This window comes from Bombus bifarius, unplaced genomic scaffold (genome assembly GCF_011952205.1).
Source record: "Bombus bifarius isolate JDL3187 unplaced genomic scaffold, Bbif_JDL3187 scf7180000007978, whole genome shotgun sequence".
NCBI lineage: Eukaryota > Metazoa > Arthropoda > Insecta > Hymenoptera > Apidae > Bombus > Bombus bifarius.
Window position 1 is genome coordinate 30781 of NW_022884363.1, and position 18343 is coordinate 49123.

The 18343-nt window shown below is 33.0% G+C and overlaps 4 protein-coding genes across 8 annotated transcripts; 2 read left to right on the forward strand and 2 right to left on the reverse strand.

Annotated features, from left to right (window-relative positions):
• Positions 1-15: 15 nt before the first annotated feature.
• LOC117204522 (ubiquitin-related modifier 1) lies at positions 16-3176 on the reverse strand. The gene is made up of 5 exons (XM_033442014.1): positions 2984-3176; positions 2837-2901; positions 2695-2776; positions 2294-2342; positions 16-1466 (listed from the first exon to the last, which is right to left on the reverse strand). The coding sequence occupies exons 1-5, from the start codon at positions 3025-3027 to the stop codon at positions 1398-1400; spliced, it is 309 nt and encodes a 102-aa protein (XP_033297905.1). The 5' UTR covers positions 3028-3176; the 3' UTR covers positions 16-1397.
• On the forward strand, positions 2710-8584 carry LOC117204516 (kinesin-related protein 4-like). 3 transcript variants are annotated; one of them, XM_033441999.1, is made up of 6 exons: positions 2710-2848; positions 3887-4285; positions 4345-4848; positions 5382-7900; positions 7985-8199; positions 8269-8584. In XM_033441999.1, the coding sequence occupies exons 2-6, from the start codon at positions 3901-3903 to the stop codon at positions 8399-8401; spliced, it is 3756 nt and encodes a 1251-aa protein (XP_033297890.1). In that variant the 5' UTR covers positions 2710-2848; positions 3887-3900; the 3' UTR covers positions 8402-8584. The 3 variants fall into 3 exon arrangements, with proteins under 3 accessions (XP_033297890.1, XP_033297892.1, XP_033297891.1); XM_033442001.1 differs by having other exon boundaries at positions 4345-4761; XM_033442000.1 differs by having other exon boundaries at positions 4393-4848.
• On the reverse strand, positions 8522-14591 carry LOC117204524. The gene is made up of 21 exons (XM_033442015.1): positions 14445-14591; positions 14145-14352; positions 13597-13980; positions 13347-13468; positions 13044-13270; positions 12790-12950; positions 12519-12701; positions 12321-12451; positions 12074-12250; positions 11516-11850; positions 11389-11421; positions 11119-11318; positions 10812-11051; positions 10555-10608; positions 10265-10496; positions 10048-10196; positions 9874-9975; positions 9605-9814; positions 9346-9528; positions 9114-9263; positions 8522-9038 (listed from the first exon to the last, which is right to left on the reverse strand). Exons 2-21 carry the CDS (start codon positions 14148-14150, stop codon positions 8835-8837), a joined length of 3483 nt encoding a protein of 1160 aa, XP_033297906.1. The 5' UTR covers positions 14151-14352; positions 14445-14591; the 3' UTR covers positions 8522-8834.
• Positions 14592-14770: 179 nt separating this feature from the next.
• Positions 14771-17627, forward strand: LOC117204518 (E3 ubiquitin-protein ligase RFWD3-like). Of its 3 annotated transcripts, none has more exons than XM_033442003.1 (3): positions 14771-14982; positions 15513-15620; positions 15708-17627. In XM_033442003.1, exons 2-3 carry the CDS (start codon positions 15533-15535, stop codon positions 17198-17200), a joined length of 1581 nt encoding a protein of 526 aa, XP_033297894.1. In that variant the 5' UTR covers positions 14771-14982; positions 15513-15532; the 3' UTR covers positions 17201-17627. The 3 variants fall into 3 exon arrangements, with proteins under 3 accessions (XP_033297894.1, XP_033297895.1, XP_033297893.1); XM_033442004.1 differs by having other exon boundaries at positions 15516-15620; XM_033442002.1 differs by lacking the exon at positions 14771-14982 and adding an exon at positions 15205-15241.
• The last annotated feature ends 716 nt before the right edge of the window (positions 17628-18343 follow it).

The following is an 18343-nucleotide window of genomic DNA, read 5'->3' on the forward strand; positions in this document are numbered from 1 at the left end:
TATAAACTAACAAAATACGTTTAAATTTCTGATTTATTGAAAATACATTAGACGAATTCGTTGGAGTTTATAAGAATCTTTTGTTATTTCATACAAATATCATGTACAAAGGTTCTTCCCTTCTGATATATATGAAAAGCAGATACGTGACTCATCGAAAGTCGACGAACTTTCTCACCTGCAATTAACGTCTGACTGGCTCGAAATTTTCGAGCCGCAACATCGATTGCTCCCCAACCGATGCTCGTTAGACCGTTTTCGTCGAATTTCACCGCGCAATGCGGGCCCGTGATTAATTGGCGGCATTGTTTCTCGTTAGTTTATTATATGATGAAGCGACTGGTCTATCGACCTCCATCAACGGCTGACTGACCACGATATCGCGGAAATCTAGTTCAGAGACGCGTCGCTGCCCTCGCGGATCATATTAAACGGAACGCAGGGCACGATGCTGGGAGCACGGTCGATCGATGAGCAAAAGGGGAATCGCAGACATCGTGGCAGCGAGTAGCAGGCTTGATTAACTTCACTCGGTCGAGCAAGTTGAAAAACCTTCGATACGATCTTTATCGTGTACCGTAAAGAACTACTACCACCGGTAATTAATTATACAGAAGAGGAAGTTCACCCAAGTTTCCTCATTTTTTCCATGAAAAGATCTCTTTCTTACTCCCTCTCTATTTATCTTTCTCCCTTCTTTCTATCAAGTTGGAACACGATCGTTACTTTTAATAGAGCTACCAGGGACCAACAACTAACTCTCGATGTGAACTGATCACGACGCACGCGCATAATCTCCGCTCCTGTATCGAAACTAATTTTCCTACGCAGTTACCGGAAGCTAATTCCTCTCCTCTTTTCTCTTCGTTTTTCTTCCTTTCTTTTTTCTTCTTCTTTTTTGTCAAAGTCGCCAAGAGGGAAATTCTATGAAGACAAGAATCAATAATTTCTTCCTATTTTCTCATTCGATCTTCTCCAATATTAATTACGAAGTAACGCGGGCATAGCTGTATACCAGCACGAGAATGGTAAGGGTTAAGTACCGAGATAGACAAGTCGCGTCTCCACTAGTGGAAACGGGGAACAGGATATGGCCCATTGGCTATGAAGCGAGAAAAGATTGGTAAGGTAGAGAAGGAGCAATAATACGAGGTTTCTTGGAAAACGGCCAACGTGTCAGCCGTAATATCATAGTCGTTACGTGGAACATCTCAAACGTACGTCGTGCGAATGAGCATTTTATTCTCTGACAGTGTGCACGTGTGCGCGTACTTCACACAAACAAGTATCCCGCGAAATTATCATTTTGCCCGCAGCGATCGAATCAAGTCGTGCACCACCATCTTCGATTTCCTCTTCGTGAGTCGCCGTCTTGTCTTCTTGCGTAAAAATGCGTCCTATCCTCCGTGTAAGGTGGATATAAACAATATCGTGTCGCCTGAGTTTATGTTGTAATTGCTCTCGCCCTGAAAATTTTCATAAAATTACCGTTATCGATATTAACTTCTTCGTTTCTTCTAATAAAATTGTAATTTACTTCCTGCAATTTGTTTTTTTTTAATAAGATAAAAATGTAAGACGAAACGTATATCAAGACGATAAAAATGCAACGACATAAATGCAAGTACCGCAAAAATGGAGCGAAAAGAAGACAGAACAAGGAATAGCAGTACGATCGAAGCATACGAAACCTCGAGAAACGTCGGTATTATCATAATAATGGCTGAAACCATCATCCTTTCCGCGTCTGCTCTCCGACTCTTCCATAGCTCGCTTCTCGAGGCTTCTTTCTTTCCTCGAACGCGTTTAAGGAAGCGGAGTCTAATAGCGGTCGAGTTTTGTACATTTACAAATTTAAAATGATAATTCTGCCGTGGGTGTGGCAAGCCTTCAAGATCATTTGCGCCCTTTCATCTTCTCTCTCTTACTTTCCATCCACCAGTTACAGTCCAAACCAACCACCTCACAGTAGGTCGATTATGCGTCTCGCAAAAAGTTCCACGATAGAATACTCTCGCTAGACGTTTGTCAATTGTTCAGAAACAGGTGTCTTACCCCATCTCGATTACGATCAACGCGTTATTGACATCCCACAGGACTACTTTTTATAGTTTCTCATATAAATAGGAGGAAAATAAAAAAGAGAAATTGAAAAATCATAACACGTAATCGAAAATTCACGTAACACGTGAAAGTGTCTGGGTATTATAGCTGGTATCAGTAATGCACTACTAATTTTAAATGTTATTAAGAACAACTTTTTTAAGTATGATGCGAATAATTTTATGCTTACCAATAATTCCCAATCGGTGTCATTTACAAGTACCAAAATTCCTGGTCGCCTATGAACATAAAATAGTACATAAAATAAGCATGTACATGTACTATTTATATATATCTAGATACAAAAATGTTTACATGTTTGAATGAATGAGCTATCTCTGTAGTTGTAACTCCATTAATGTGAACTGTGCTGCCCTCTCGATTAAAACTGTGAAACTCGTAAGGTGCCATGTTGATCTTATATATCATAGAATTGGCAAGTGCGAATTAATACAATAATAACGTATTGTGTTTATAGTAAGAAGTACGAGGTACAACACGAGTGTCGGAGTATCAATTGGTGAAACATTTTGAACGCTTACTTGAAATGGTTCTACCGTTAACGTAAAAATATATGATTTAATAACTTACACGGTGTCTCCTTGCATAAAAAGTTCCGGTCGTTCTTTTAGAAGGTTATCTTTTATCCAGAAAAGTAACTTTTGTATAGTCCCTATAAAATTTCACATCACGAATTAATATTTTACACTGGGAGAAATTTTATAGAACTTACATTCGTTTCCAGGTAAATCCACAGAGTGCTTTTTCTTTTTGTCGAAAAGTAATTCTGCCCCACCTCTGAAATTATTTAATAATTCGATATACATGTATATTGTTACGATCGCAAGAAGAGTTAGGTTAAGTATCGATTCCATATTACCCAAATTCAATGATCACGGGAATACTGCTACTTTCGATAGACATGTTTTTTTTTATTTTTCGTAAAATTATGCCGCCTTACAATACTATTAATTATTATTATATAATTACAAACAAAATATCGTTCACTGCGCATAGAAACAACTTAAACGACATTACAACTCCGTTCCACGTTCCTTCTATTCAACTGATCAGTAGCGTATGCATGTTGCAAAATAGAAATTTCCGAATTCAAAATTTAATTTAAAAAACAGTTATACATTGTAATAGTTTTATCTCTTCATCGATATTTTATAATTTACAAAAGTTCTTCTACAAATCTTCGCAATTGTTAATCTTATAATATTATGCATCGAGAAATCGAAAGAAACGATCATTCCATTGATATAAAAATATTTGCTTGTTATGAATATGTATATTAATATCAGTAATATCAATAACAAGTATTCACAAAAAATAAAATTTATGCCAAACGTAATGTAAAAAGCAGAATGTAGAGCAGGTGCCTCTTAAATGCTACGCAAAGTACACTCCTGTGTATTCGTGGGTCATTAGCCTTAATAATTATGAGTTTAATTGCATGGTGAAGGTTGTGTTATACATGATTAACACCAATTGATAAAGAAATAAAGTTTGTTAGTTGAAAATAATATTTAAAAATGTAATTATTGTTAAACGAATATGAAATAAATGGTGTGCATTTGATAAAAATGTAGAATGTACAGATGGACTGAAGTGCAGGTGTGATCAGCGGCAGTTGTAATGGCGGTCGTCGGAAAAGTGCAATCGCAGGCGTTAAATATCTAAAAAACAAAGTGGCGCAAATCCAATACCCGTTTGCATTATTTTAAACTTTTTATCCTCGTATAATTTTATATAATTGTAATACGTTTTCTGTGTTCAGTATCAACTTGCACAATGTCGCAAAGAAATGAACGTACTTCGGATGAAACGGAGTCACAAATGCGTGCAGAAAATCACAATAAAGAACAATCAAAATGTGAAACAAGCATGTTAAACAATGACACAGAACAACCAATGTTGGAGGATGAAGAAATGCCAACGTATATCAGTGTGTCTACTCCATCAAAACGCGAAGATTCAGATATCAGTAATACAAAACAAGCGGATAGAATCCCAATAGAAGAAGACCACAGTCGAAGTCCTTATCCTAGTGATGATCAAGGAGGCGGCAGTATCTATGTACTGTCTTCTGGTGAAGAAAGTACTCATCCATACAATGATGAAGAAAGTAACCATCCATACAACGATGAAGAGGAAGATGAATATGCAGATAGTGAAGGTAAGTAAATAATAAAACCTCGTTTCTACATTGCGATATATATACATATATGTATGCAGATATGGATGAAATGGATCTTGAAAATGATCGTGAAAATGCAATGATAGATGAGGAGGAAGAAGAAGATGATGATGATGATGACGAAGGAAACCTTTTGAGACTACATAATGACGACGATGAAGATGTTGAGACAGAATATGATCTGGAGTGCTTTGATAGAGTATCTGATGATTTTGTCTTAAACAAAAGATTAAAGCAACACCATAAAGAGAGGAGTTTATCATTACAAGATTTAAGCATTTCAAAAAACAATGTTCATTTGTCACATAATAGAAAAAGACATAGCATGAACATTTTCAGACATAATTATTTAGGTATGCAGCAAAATCCAATGCCATATTCTATTGCACAAAAAAAGCAAATGATGTCAGTTAAGTATCAACACGTGGAAAGTAAAGTGAAACAGTACATAAAAGGTATAAAAGAACAAACTAGAAGATCTATGGAAAAGCGTATTAAAGAGCAAGAATTTATAATGAATAAAAATCATGCAAGCAATGAAAGTAAGAAATATGTTTATCGAATTATATTTGAATTGAAATATTCATATTAGGAAAATATATTCGATGTCTATTATAGTTGTTATGATTTAAAATGTCTTTACATAATTCAATAAAGTACTGGGCTGCATTATGGTATTTAGACAAAAAAACACTAGAGAATATGGTTCACCATGAAAGCTTATAAGCATAGAAGTCCAACAAGACTGGTCATGGCTACTGCACATATCCCATTCGAAAAGTATAGATTAAAATGTGTAGACCCGGTACAAATGCAAACGGTCGTCGAGAGAATTTTGGCGGCGATATTATCTATATTTTCTGAATGGAGCATTTTCAGAAGATGTGACCATCCTTATTGGGCTCTGCCACTCATAAGCTTTCCAATAATATCCCATACTCTCCAGTAAGCATTGGCCTAAATGCTATGATACAGTCAAATATTGTTTGTGACATTCTTGTATGTGAATGAATAACCAAGTTCTAAGGCAAATACGTAATCAATGTAAACTATAACTTTTACTTTTTGCTTATAGACAATGACACTGAGCAATTGAAAGCAAGAGTTAATAAAACCATAAAAGATTATGCTGAGAAAGCTATTCAGAATTTACAACGTGATGAAGCTGAAAATGATAATTTAATATACAATACAGCACAAATATTGGAAAATGGAGAAAATAATAAAACCTCCAACAGAATTATTGAAAATGATTATAAACATATTCGAAAGGACACTGAATATAATGATATACCAAATGAGAAACGAGTGCAGAATTCCGATGATAAATTAGAAAAACGAAATGGTTCAGTAGATGTCAATATCCATCATATCGAATATCAAAATGCTTTAAATAGAAATATGAGATTTGGTAGCATAAATCAACCTTCTCTAATTAATGGACATCAGACAACGCCCACATTTATTAATTTACGTACGTTAAGCTATGAAGAATACATGCACAGTGCCTCTAATATGGAACAAGGAGAAGAATTACCTGAACAAAGACAAGAAAAAATGAACGAAACAGAAATATATAATGAAGCAGAAATGATTAGTTCACAAGAAATTGATAACAATATTAACTGTCCTTTAAAAATTGCAAACGTTAAAAGTATCCGCATAATACAAGATGAACCAGAAAACTTAAATTTTACAAAAATTAATGCAACTAATAGAATAAATGCTGAGAACACTGAAATAATTGAGTTGAAAACTCAACTCAATGAGAAAGACGCACAATTTATTAATTTACGAGATGCCTACCAAAAAGTATTGGCAGAAAATATAAAAATGAAACAAGAATTGGATAATCTAAAAAAATCTTTAGCAAAATATGAGGATCAGAATAAAACATGTGAAATGAAAACTGCATTTGTACAAACTGAAACAGTTTCAGAATCTACTTCTAATCAAGATACTGTAACTTCAGGAGAAGCAAACAATAAAATATCTACTAGTAGTGTTGCATCTACAGCAAGTTCTACTGATCAATGGGCAGATAGTGCTTATAGCCCAGCTATATCCATTAAGCTCCCTGATTTGACACCAATTCTTAATTCTGATGATAGTATTATACTCACTGATGGGAATACTCCAAGAAAATTAGCACATCCATTATCTCGAACATTTATTACTTCATCTCGAATTTTGCAAACACTTTCAAATATAACCCAAGGGAAGACAAAAGTTGAAAGTCCTTTAGTAAGAAATATGAAGAAACGATTAAATGAAAATTCTACAGATCAGATATCAAATATAGAATACAATTCTCCAATTCATGCATCAAGTTCCAAAAAAAGAAAAGCTACAGAAATGCTTGATACATCTACTTCTGTTCAACCTTTCAAAATACCTCATACAACTGTAGAATCTGAGAGAAAAAATAGTACTGATACAACTGATGTAGAATTTAAATATTCTGAGGAACATGCAACGTCAAAATCAGAACAAATAGAAGATACATCGGTCAATAAAGATATTAATGGTTCTACATCTGCAGAAAATAAGATACAACAGACAGATGATCATGAGGACAGTGTAAAATGTTTCATATACAGGGAAGATGAAAATAGCAAAAATAGAAGTTTCTTAATTCAAGCAGAAGAACCTATAAAAGATGGATTAGATAATGAAAAAAATCGCATTCAAGAATGTGGTCCATATTTATTGGGTAATCTTGAAGTAAGAATGTCTGAAATAAATGGAACGATTAGTGTTTGGGGTAAAGAGGTAGGTCATGAATCTATAAGCGATAACGAAGATGATATGGAAGTCTGTGTAAAATCAACTGAACAGAGAACGTGTCAGACTTGGCAGAATACATCACAAACGAGATTTAATGGAAGTCCGCTTGTGTGTTCAACTAATAAAAAGCAGAAAGTTCCAAACAAATTCAGTAGGTCCAATATTCCTCAATGTTGTCATTCTTTATCATTAAATTCAATAAAGGCGTCTTCATCAATAGAAGATGTAAATGATAAAAGACATATGAGTAATTCTCTCAGCCCAAATATTTGTGTTCCTTCTTGTGAAAACTGTAATTCTTCAAAATATCATAAAGAATGGTCAACATGTAAAGATGCATCGAGTTCACAAGAAAAATTACATTCCTGTTATACACATCATATTGGAGTCACAGATAAAGGATGTAGTTGTGGTTTATATCATGAGACACAAAAGCATGATGTTAGTCTTAAGCATTGTAAAGATAAGTTTCACAGTAATGGAATTCGGAGAGATTCATGTAAAAATACATTTACCCCAGATTCGAAAAATCATTTACACGAAAACTATATGGACGCCACTACCGAAATGAGCAAAGTAACTTGCAAATATCATGCGTGTCGATGTTCACTTCAAAATGTAGCGGATAACAGTCCAGGCTCGAAATACTGTAATCCTGTTAGAGATATTTCGTATAGATGTAAATCATCTTTGGACAATATAAATATTCACGAGCATTCTGACAAACATATATGTAATCACAGCCCTTCACGCGATGATGAAGAAGAGGCTCTAATTCCAATTAAACGATCTAATGAAACGCCTGAAGTAAGATAATAAAAGCATAAATATAATCTTAACAAATTTATCAAAAACTTTATGTTCATGTAACGTTTGTTTCTTTATGTACAGACGAGACAACGAAGATTAAGTGGTAAAAGGGTAAGAGGAATTCTTATGGATCTTTTAAAGGGATGTGGAGATTGCCGTAATAATAGTACTGTTAGTTTAAGTAAAAGTGGATTTCGAAAAGGAACACCTTCTATGGCAAATGATCCTCCACAAATTAAGATTTCTTCTCCTACACTCGGGCCTACATGTTCCACTTCTACGCAATGCAATGACAGGTAACTATATTGTACACTATCATAAAAACATGATATATACATGGAATACGTTATTACTTTTACTTACAGGTGTTGCCATGCATATGCACGTAGAATTGAATCTCAACTTGAAGAATTTCGATTGGAAATGGAAAGAGTAAGATCGCGTTCGGACGCAATCCTAGATATGCTCAATATGCTTCATTCTGTGGATACGAACTAATGAAACTTATATAATACTAAATAAGTGCTTTTTCCTTGTACAGATCACTATTTTAATTTCTTTAAATCGATTTGCACTGTCATCAAAAATTTTTATTTACCTCTTCTACTTCATTGCATATAAGGGTTACGTGAACAATTTATTACAATAAAATACATAAATAAAAAAACTGCTACATTGTAACAGATGTCATTCGTATTATAATGATTCAATTTTTGCGACATTGATTAATGTAACAACAAGTGAATTTCATCAGTCTTACATTGTATAAATTTTTACTATTTTGTAATATATTTACGAATACAAACTAGACAATTTTTTTACATTCTAGAAATGAAAACAGATACTTCACATGTAATTTAAACAAGTCAGTGCGACGATTTTCACTTCTATATCAATAAAATATTGATATAGATAATATATTAATTTCCTATTAATAATTGCAGTCGCAGGAATCGAATCCTGTCCCAGCCTCTCCAGGCAAAACACCGGGCGGCATCTCTCCTTGTCCCTTAAAGATATTAGTGTAAGATGTTTTCAAATAATTCACGTGACCTTGTAGTGATCTTATCCGACCTTGAGCTTGCTCAAACGCCTCGTTTAAGTTGTTTATTTGACCCTGCATTTTCTGTCTTATCTAAGGGGAATAAAGCAATAGATAAGTTAAATTAATGTCTAGAAAGGAATGTCAGCTTTTTGAACGATAAATTACTTCGTCTCTATCTTTCTGTGCAGCTCTTGCGGTAGCTCTGCACTGAGCCAATTGTCGTTCCATTTCCGCAATTTGGCTTTGCATCGATCTCCTTACAGTTTCACATCTTTCTTTCGTTCTTGCTACTTGTCTCGCAGAATCTTCTCGAATCTTTAATATTTATTAGAATTACTATATATTTTCCAATGAAATATACAATAATATAATAATATAATATAATAAATAATAATACCTGTTCAAGCATTGCTGTCAACTGTGTAACCTCGTGCATTTTTTCATCGATGCGTTTCTGCAATTGTGCTTCGTGCTCTTCAAATCTTGCAAGCGTATTTTTCATACGTTCATTCTCATGTCGTAGTTCAGTATTTCTTCTTTCTAATTCATCGAATCGTCCCGAACCGTGACCTCTTTCATCCTAAATACATATATTGTTTACAAACGTACTGTTTTTTACAAGACCAGAACTGGTAGAAAAATACGAAAACATTAACCTGCAGTGCTTGATATTCGCTACGCAAAACGTCCAATTGATTTTGCAATGTTTGAATTTTATCTTTGCAACCTATAACTTCCCGTGAAAGATCCTCGCAGTTGCGTTCTGCAACCAAACGCATCTGTTGCGCTTCCTGTAGTTTCACTTGCGTTTGTTTCAGAATATCCGGCAACGGCGCAAGTTCTGCGAGTTTCTCTTGGAACTGATTCTATTCGAAAGATAGTAAAATGTATCAAGATGATCATGCACACGTAAATATTTACGTACTTTCACTCTCCCTATTTCCAAGGTGACATTTTCATTCATCCGTGCGTTATCCATTTCCATTAGATCAAGTTGTCGCCGTTGTTCTTCCACTTGTTGTTGTGCCTGTTTTTACACAGCTACTCTTATATTTACCTATAACAACGTATTTAAAGGAAATATAAGGTAAAAAAGAACCTGTAAATATTTGTTTCGATAGTCCTCCAACTGAGCGGCTTGATCTTGAATCAAGGATCGTAATTCTTCAAGTTCATCTTGGGCTTCTCGGAAACGTTGCTTGAAGACGATCAAAGTTTGCTCTTGCTCAACCATCTGCTCCTTAAAACCTAGTTTTAAATTAATTATATTGTTATAATATAAAACATTGAAATTGAAAAACATTCCAAATAATCACCTTCGTATTTTTCTTTCTCAGCTTCCATTGTCTTCAATCGTTCTTGAGTGTCTACGAGTTTGATTTCCAACTTTTCTTTCTCTTCGATAGATTCACGCGTTTGTTGTTTCAACTTGTCAGCATCTGTTCTTAAACACGAAACCTCGCATAATTTGTTTTTGTAATCATCTTGAAGACGTGCATATTGTTCGCGTAGGTCACGTAACTGTTGCTGAGGACACGTGCTAGCGCCCTTTTTTTAAATAGCTGCTTTAGTTCATGTTAAATCTTTTTCTGAAGTTCAATCTTACCATAGGAGCGTTTATGCAAGGACCAGTACAGGTTGCAGAAGGAGCAGGTGGTATCTACGTACGACGAAAAACGATCTTATATGTTATGTAATATATCACACTTAATAAAAATAAAATATCTGAAAATTTTCGAAAAATATATTTATTTCGTGGAAAATTATTTGTGACATTTCAACAATTTTATCGGCATGCGACATTTCATCTTTGAACGTTTACCAATCTTTACAATCAAGTTAATCGAAATATTGAATAGATACCTTAGGAAGAGGTATAGAAGGCGATTGTGTAATTGGAGCCGAACACGGTACGTAAGGAGTCGCGCTTGGTGGCTGCTGCATGCCCAAAGATGGAGGAGGACAACAACCACAAGGCGCACAAGGGCCAGTACATTTCAGCAACTTGCGTTGTTGCTCCAATTGTTGACGTTCTCGTTGAACATTAGCAAGCTCTATCTGCATATTACGTACTTCGCATTCCATGGTACCCAATTGTTGTTCCTATAAAATATACAAATAAATAAACATAGAAATTAAACCAAACTTGCATCATATTTCGAAGATGTACTAGCTGTTTGGTACTGTTCCCATAGGCCGCAAGTTTGTTCTCTATTTCAGCGGGGCAAGATCCTCTTGGAGGAGGTGGTGGTCCTGTACACAGTGTTTTAACCGCGGCAGGACTTCGACAACACATATCGATTTGCGAAGAAGAATCACTTGTAATGCAAGCTCCTGTTATTGACGCACCACCCGCGAGTCTCGGTGAATCTAAAATAATAGTATTTATTAATTTTCAATACACAAAGTACTTTCTTTTATTATAATAGACATAGCTCACCTCCGCTAGGTAAATATGTATGATTCGGCCTCACTGAAACACATTATAAATTTTATTTTTAATATTAAATTAAAAAAAAAAATTATACAAAAGAAAATCTTAAAAACTTTGTTATTGGGATACAAACCGCATACAGTATTTGCGATTGGTGACAAAGTATCGGCGATTTGAGGTTGAAGACAACACTTGCACCGACAATAATCGTCGTCTTGCTGTAACGTAGTGGTGTACGAAATCGAACGTAGAGGAGACGGACTTGACACTTCGGACGAAATTCCACCTGGGCAACAAGGTGTGTAACAACAAGGACTAGTGATTCGCTGATTCAAGCAAGCTAATTGACGTGTCAATTCCACATTTTCCTTCACAACTATTCTCATTTCAGCCTGCAACCCGCATACCTTCCTCTGAAGACTTTCAACGGCGGTATCCTTTTCTAGCAATGCTTCTTCCAATTTGTATCTAACACGTCAGTAAGTTAATTTTTGTAACAAAGACAAGATCACATGGTTTATGTCAACATGCTTCTATTAGCGACAATCTATGCAATCGTCGTTAAGGAGACTGATTAGTTTTCACATTTTTTTTATCGATTTTCTATTTTTTTTTTTCTTTATGTCGAGAAACGACAGATAATTTATGAAATTCATAGCTGTGTAAAATGAAGTTGTTTCATAAAACTTACTTGCCACCTTCAAGCTGTGCATTTTCCAATACCAATTTTTCCTGCATAGTTAACGATTCTGTTAACTTTCCAGTTAAATTTTGAAGACATCTATCTTTTCCTTTCTTTTTACTATCTGCCACAACAATCTTTGGAATTTCATCCTCCGTAGTTCCGCAAACAATCACTCTTGGAAGCCTAGTTAAACAATAATACAAATTTTAAAAATGTATTCTAAAAAAAAAAAAAAATAAATGATATAACATACCTATCTTCTGGATATTCTATTTGAGGTAAGTCGAAGCGTTCTCTAAGCTTTTCTATCTCTATGTCTGTCTTTTCGTCTACCATATCTATTTTCTCCTTTGCTATTTCAAGTTCTTCCTCTTCGGTAATGATCTAGAAATTATTTTTCCTATACACTTCACCGCGCTACTTGCTTCGATGATCGATAAAGAATACTTACGGCGGTGGGTCTCATAATGGGTTGCATATTGAACATCCTAGCAAAAGTAGTACTCGAGATATCGGACACGCCTAGTACTCGTTGTATTTTCCTCGTTATCTGCTCAAATTCTGCCAGTTTTCTCATCACTTCGTCCTGCTTCTCATGTATTATTAACGTATCTTCATCGGTTAAATCTTTCTTCTATAATACAAAGCAATCCTTTTTAAATCTCGATGTTCGATGTTTCGAATTTCAAATTTCATTAGTTTATTATTTCCAGAACTATTACAGTTGTAAGAGCAGCTATTTCTTCCTTTAGCTGATCGATTTCTCTTGCAAGAACGACGCAACGTTCATCCGCCTTCTTCATTTCCAACAGTACAACGCTATCAGTCAACGGAGATGAACTCAATATCGATTCATGTCGTCCACCAGGTTTAATTGGCACACCTAAACAATGCATAAATTCATTATACTTTATACATTGTTTTGTATTATCTTATTGCATTTTTTCTACCTTTTGCTGAATTTACGATATCATACCTTCACCGAGACCGGGAGGAAGCGGATACGGTGGAGGCAGTTCTTCCGTATCAATTCTTGATACCGGTCTTGATACCGATTTTGCTACAGATTCTGTTCCTTCTTCCTCTTCCTTTTGTGGTTCTTCTTCTTCTATTGGTTCTTCTTCTTCTATTGGTTCTTCTTCTTCTTTTGATTCTTCCGCTTCATCTTGAAGAGCTTCGTCAACGTTTTCTTCTTCGGCCATGCTTCATAATTGAATAAATTTATTATAAGATAATTCAATGTTAACAAAATGTTCTCGAGAACTAAATAATTTTATACTTTTTCTGTGAATCGCTTCCCGCTTGATCCGAATTCTCGATTTCTTCTAATTTTAGTGGTTCAAAATTCGATTTTTGTTTAATCTCCTTCGATTTGTCGTTATAATCATCGATTTCGTAAGTCTACCCAAATTATTTTAAGTTAGCTTACAACAATCTATCGATTTTCATTTTCAAATACTAGTGAATGTACTAAGGAGTTACTTATTAACTGTTGCATAATTTGAATACAAATAATACCAAAATCACACCCGGTTAAGAATGTGTGGTTCAAGATCCACTTGTTGCAGAAATAAAGATTCTACAAGGGTTTTAGAATGCTTGGAATTTCTTGATTTAAAAGGTAGCGCGTGACCCTCTTGATGATACTCGATTGCTAAAGAGCATATGTCCGGTAAATTTAGAGGCTTTTTCAGATCGAACAAAGATTCCAATGAGCTGAACGTATCTCTCTTCAACGAAGACTCCCTGTATTCTGTACTTTTTTTTTGTAATTTTGAGCTACCTCTTTTCAAACGTTTCAAATCATGAAAACTTTTGGTTTTAACAGGACAATTATCGAGCTCGCGAGCACGAGGAGGTGTCTGTGAATTCCTTGGAGAACGAGATATATTCCACGTACACGGTCTCCGCTTCTAAATTAATTAAATCGTATTTTTAAATATTTGTCTATTTTTGAAATGTAATTAAATTTATCTAACATTTTCTTTTTATTAAATACATTCTACGTGAACAGATGATTCTTCGATGTTAAAGAAAGTTGCAAGTATATACATTAAAAATTTAACCAATATTTTACCTTCATTATTTTACCTTCGATACAACACCGTTGCTTCGCTGAAGAACACAAGGTCTTTACACAGCTATAGTAGATTCAAGAACAATGATCCCTTTCCTCTCGTTTATTCACTGAAGAAACGGTATCGCTATCAAATCGCGTCGAACGATTTCTCCAGTTTTGTATCGAAATTATCTTTTTTTTTGTTTAATTTTTATAGATCTCGAAACTGAAATACATGCTATATTAATGTAACAATCGATGGATAAATTTGTTAAATTGTCAGAGAAAGTAAAATAAAACTCAAAATATGACACTTACTCGGAAAAACCTTCAATTTCTTCAAATACGAATATGAAGCATACGTCTTTTATTTTTATGTTACACAGCTACATATTTAAACTTATCAACTGTATCCAAGGTATATCTAACTATGTATTTATACAAAAGATACGTATAAAAAATCAGAATTGTTCTAAATTTATAATAGTGGCAAATAATACAAAATGAAAACATTAATTAAACATTAATGTTAAAAAAAGAAAAATTTCTTCAAATTAAAGATGGAAGAATTGCCAACACCATGGGCATGAATGGAAAATACAAAGTTTTTTATTTATTGTATATTAAAGTGTTTGTAATAACTAATGTAATGAAGGAATTGAATAGTGATTACTCCTGAGATAGATGTAAATAACATTTGTAAATAACATGATTTTATTGATATAAAAACAGTACATTACACGGTCTTACAAAAATTGGGATGACATCTTTCACGATTAGGTGAAAACGTTTGCGAAACAATAATGTTAGATTAAGACATTAATTATTAGAAAAAAAGCATTTATTGCTTGACATTGTAAGTAATACGATTTTAGAATCGTTTTGTATATTTGATTCTTATGGTAATATATTCATTCACGAAAGGTCACGAAATGTCTGTTGTATACAAACAAACTTATTGCCATATTTGATTTATTATGTTTCTTGCGAAAAATATATGTACATTCTTATCTTTAAAAAATTCTAGTTACTTATAGTAAAATAAGCACTTCCAATACTTACCTATAGATAGATTGCTTTTGATTTTTATAAAATGGAGGTTATGGAAATAGAGGGTAAGTATTAACAGCATGTCAAATAAACAACGCTTAACAGGATAAGTTGTATCAAGTAAAATCATGTACATGTGTGATTGAACATAAAAATAATTAAAATATTTTTTTATTTTCTATGCTATAAAGAATATAAACCTTATTAGTCACTTTTTATGTTATAAATTAAAGAATAAAGGGATTTATATATATATATGTATATATATATATATATATATGTATTTGTATATACAAAAGTACAATTATTCATTCTAATTTTGATAAAATATTACAGCAGAAGAAGGAGAAGCACAAATGGAACATGTAGTAGAAGGTCATTCTGAAGAATCTGATAATGATAATGCCGACGACTTAGAAATCCAAGTTCAAACAGAAGATACAAGTAAGTTCATTTTAAATTTCATGTATGTTGTATTAAATATATAAATATCACATTATTTAGAAAATAATATTGCATGTAATATTTTAGAAGACAATGATGAAAATGAAACAAAAACAAAAAAGGCAAAAGAAACAACTTTAAATGAATCTGATGTTGATTCTGACCAGTCTTGTCCAATATGCATGGATTTATGGACTAGTTCTGGGGATCATCGTTTGTGTTGTTTACGATGTGGACATTTGTTTGGATATAGTTGCATTTTAAGATGGTTACAAACTTCTTGCACTAGTGGCAACCGTCGTTGTCCACAGTGTAATAGGAGAGCTGCTGTGAAAGATATCAGAATGTTGTATGCCAAAAAGTTAACGTCTATAGATACCAGCGAATTGGATAAATTAAAAGAACAATTAAATAATGTTAGTTCTGAAAAAAATCGTATAGAAATGGAACTTTCAAAATATACTTTAAGACAAAAGTTATTTGAACAGCAAATTGCTAGTATGAGGAATAGGATCTCTGAACTAGAAAATCAGCAATCAGAAATAAATGTTCATTCTTGCCAGAAGATTTCTAAACATATGATTAAAAAGTTCCATTTAGATCGATCTATAGAGATATGTAAGGACGGCGGTTGCCGTGTATTAGACTACAACCCATGGTTTGGATTCCTAGTTGTATCTCAGAAGTCAACTAATATGTTATTTTCGGGTTATGGTATTAAAAAAATTGACTCGGATAAATTTCAACCACGTCAATTTATTCTTTTACATAATCAAGTTATAAGAGATATCACATTTAATACAACTCAACATTCGTTGCTGCTTAGTGTTGGTTTTGATAAATGTGCAAAATTAATGGATATTCAAAATCACATTATTTTGCATACTTATCAAACAGGATCTCCATTGTGGAGCTGCTGTTGGTCAGGCAATAATTCAAATGTATTTTTTGCGGGTGCACAAAATGGATCTATAACACAATTTGATATTAGACAAACTTCTGGTGCTGTTGAAACTTTAGACAATGCAGGCGACAGATCACCAGTAGTTTCTCTAGCAACAGTGCCTTTTAATCCGGGTAGCGGTATTAGTCGGGGTGGATTCATAGCATGCCATTTGAGTACATGTTATGCTTATGAGCAGAAAGACTCAAAATATTTACCTAAACAAATATTCCTTGAAGGTCCGTTTATATCTGTGTGTTACGATCAAAAGAATAATCATACTTTAATATCTTCCCGACCAAATGCTAGACAGCCTCATGCACGACACATAGTATGTACTATAGAAAAAGACAGTGAGGAATCAACAATTTGTAATGTAGTACATACGTTCCATGCTGGTAATTCTCAACAGTTATTGTCTCGACCATGTTACTTAAATATTGAAAATGATACATTAGTTGCTGCATATCAAGAATCTAGTACCAGTATATCATTATGGAGTGTATCTACTGGAAAACAAGTAAATAGTCTTCCTGTTTCTGATCCTGTAGTGGATATGTGTGCAGTTGATGTTAGTAATAATTTATATTTAGCAACACTCTCTTCAAAAAAAGTTAGAATTTATAATCATGGATAACTATCATTACTATGGAAGTAAATAAAAATATCTCATATTTTTTCCATACACATCATACATTTATAATGTAATAGATACATGATATAACTAATAATATCGTATTTGTTTTTACATTAAATTTAAACAACATTATTTTATATAAAATTGTGTGTTGTCAAAAAAAAGTAATGATACAAAATCTAAACTCGTAAATATGAAACATAAATTTTCTTATTAACGACAATGCAAAAATTTCTGTATACACAACTTGAATTACCAAAAAATACTAAAAGGAAATTTTTATGTTACCATTTCCCATTTAAAGATACACATGTTTATCGCTGTGCATATATACAATGAATATTTGTTATATAAATATTTTTCTACCAATCTAAAAACTGTTTCAGTAGTTGTCCTGCATACTATAACAAAAACAGGATAATAATATTAAAGATAATTATATATTTATATACTATTAGATAATATAACTAATAATATACAAATTTATTGAACTCAATAGATAATCAAGATATTAAGATAAGGAAATTTTTGTACAAGTATCCCTATTATTTTTATTAAAAAATGTTATTTATTGATATTTTTGAAGTATTAAATTACATTTAGAATCTATATAGCTGCTGTAACCAATTATTTTCATAAAATACTTCATGTGTAATTAATTTTTTATATCTGTAATTATAAATCAAACAAACCAAATAGTATAATCTAGTAGTACACCTCTAACACAGCCTCCGCATAAATTACTAGAAAATGTGAAAGAAAATTTAAAATTCCTATGCCAGGAATACAATATTGTTTAAATATATTAAGAAAAATCTATGTAACTTGTAGAGGATAACACATATAATGCTATACAAATAGTTCTTTTGAACAAGTTTCAAATATATTCTACATAGGCTGCTATCTTATTAGAGATTTAAGAATAATTAGTGTCTTAAATTATTTAACCTGCAATTCTTCACAAATAATATAACTATAAATTTCATTAAATATTTTTAATCTAAAATGGTTTTTGAAATTTCATAAGCTGGAAGTGTCAATGTTATATGGAAGTATCGATGTCATAATTTCTGATAGCTTTTTATTATCAACTTTCAACTTATGTTCATTTAAAAATCAAATTTGCTTTGTACCATTATTCTT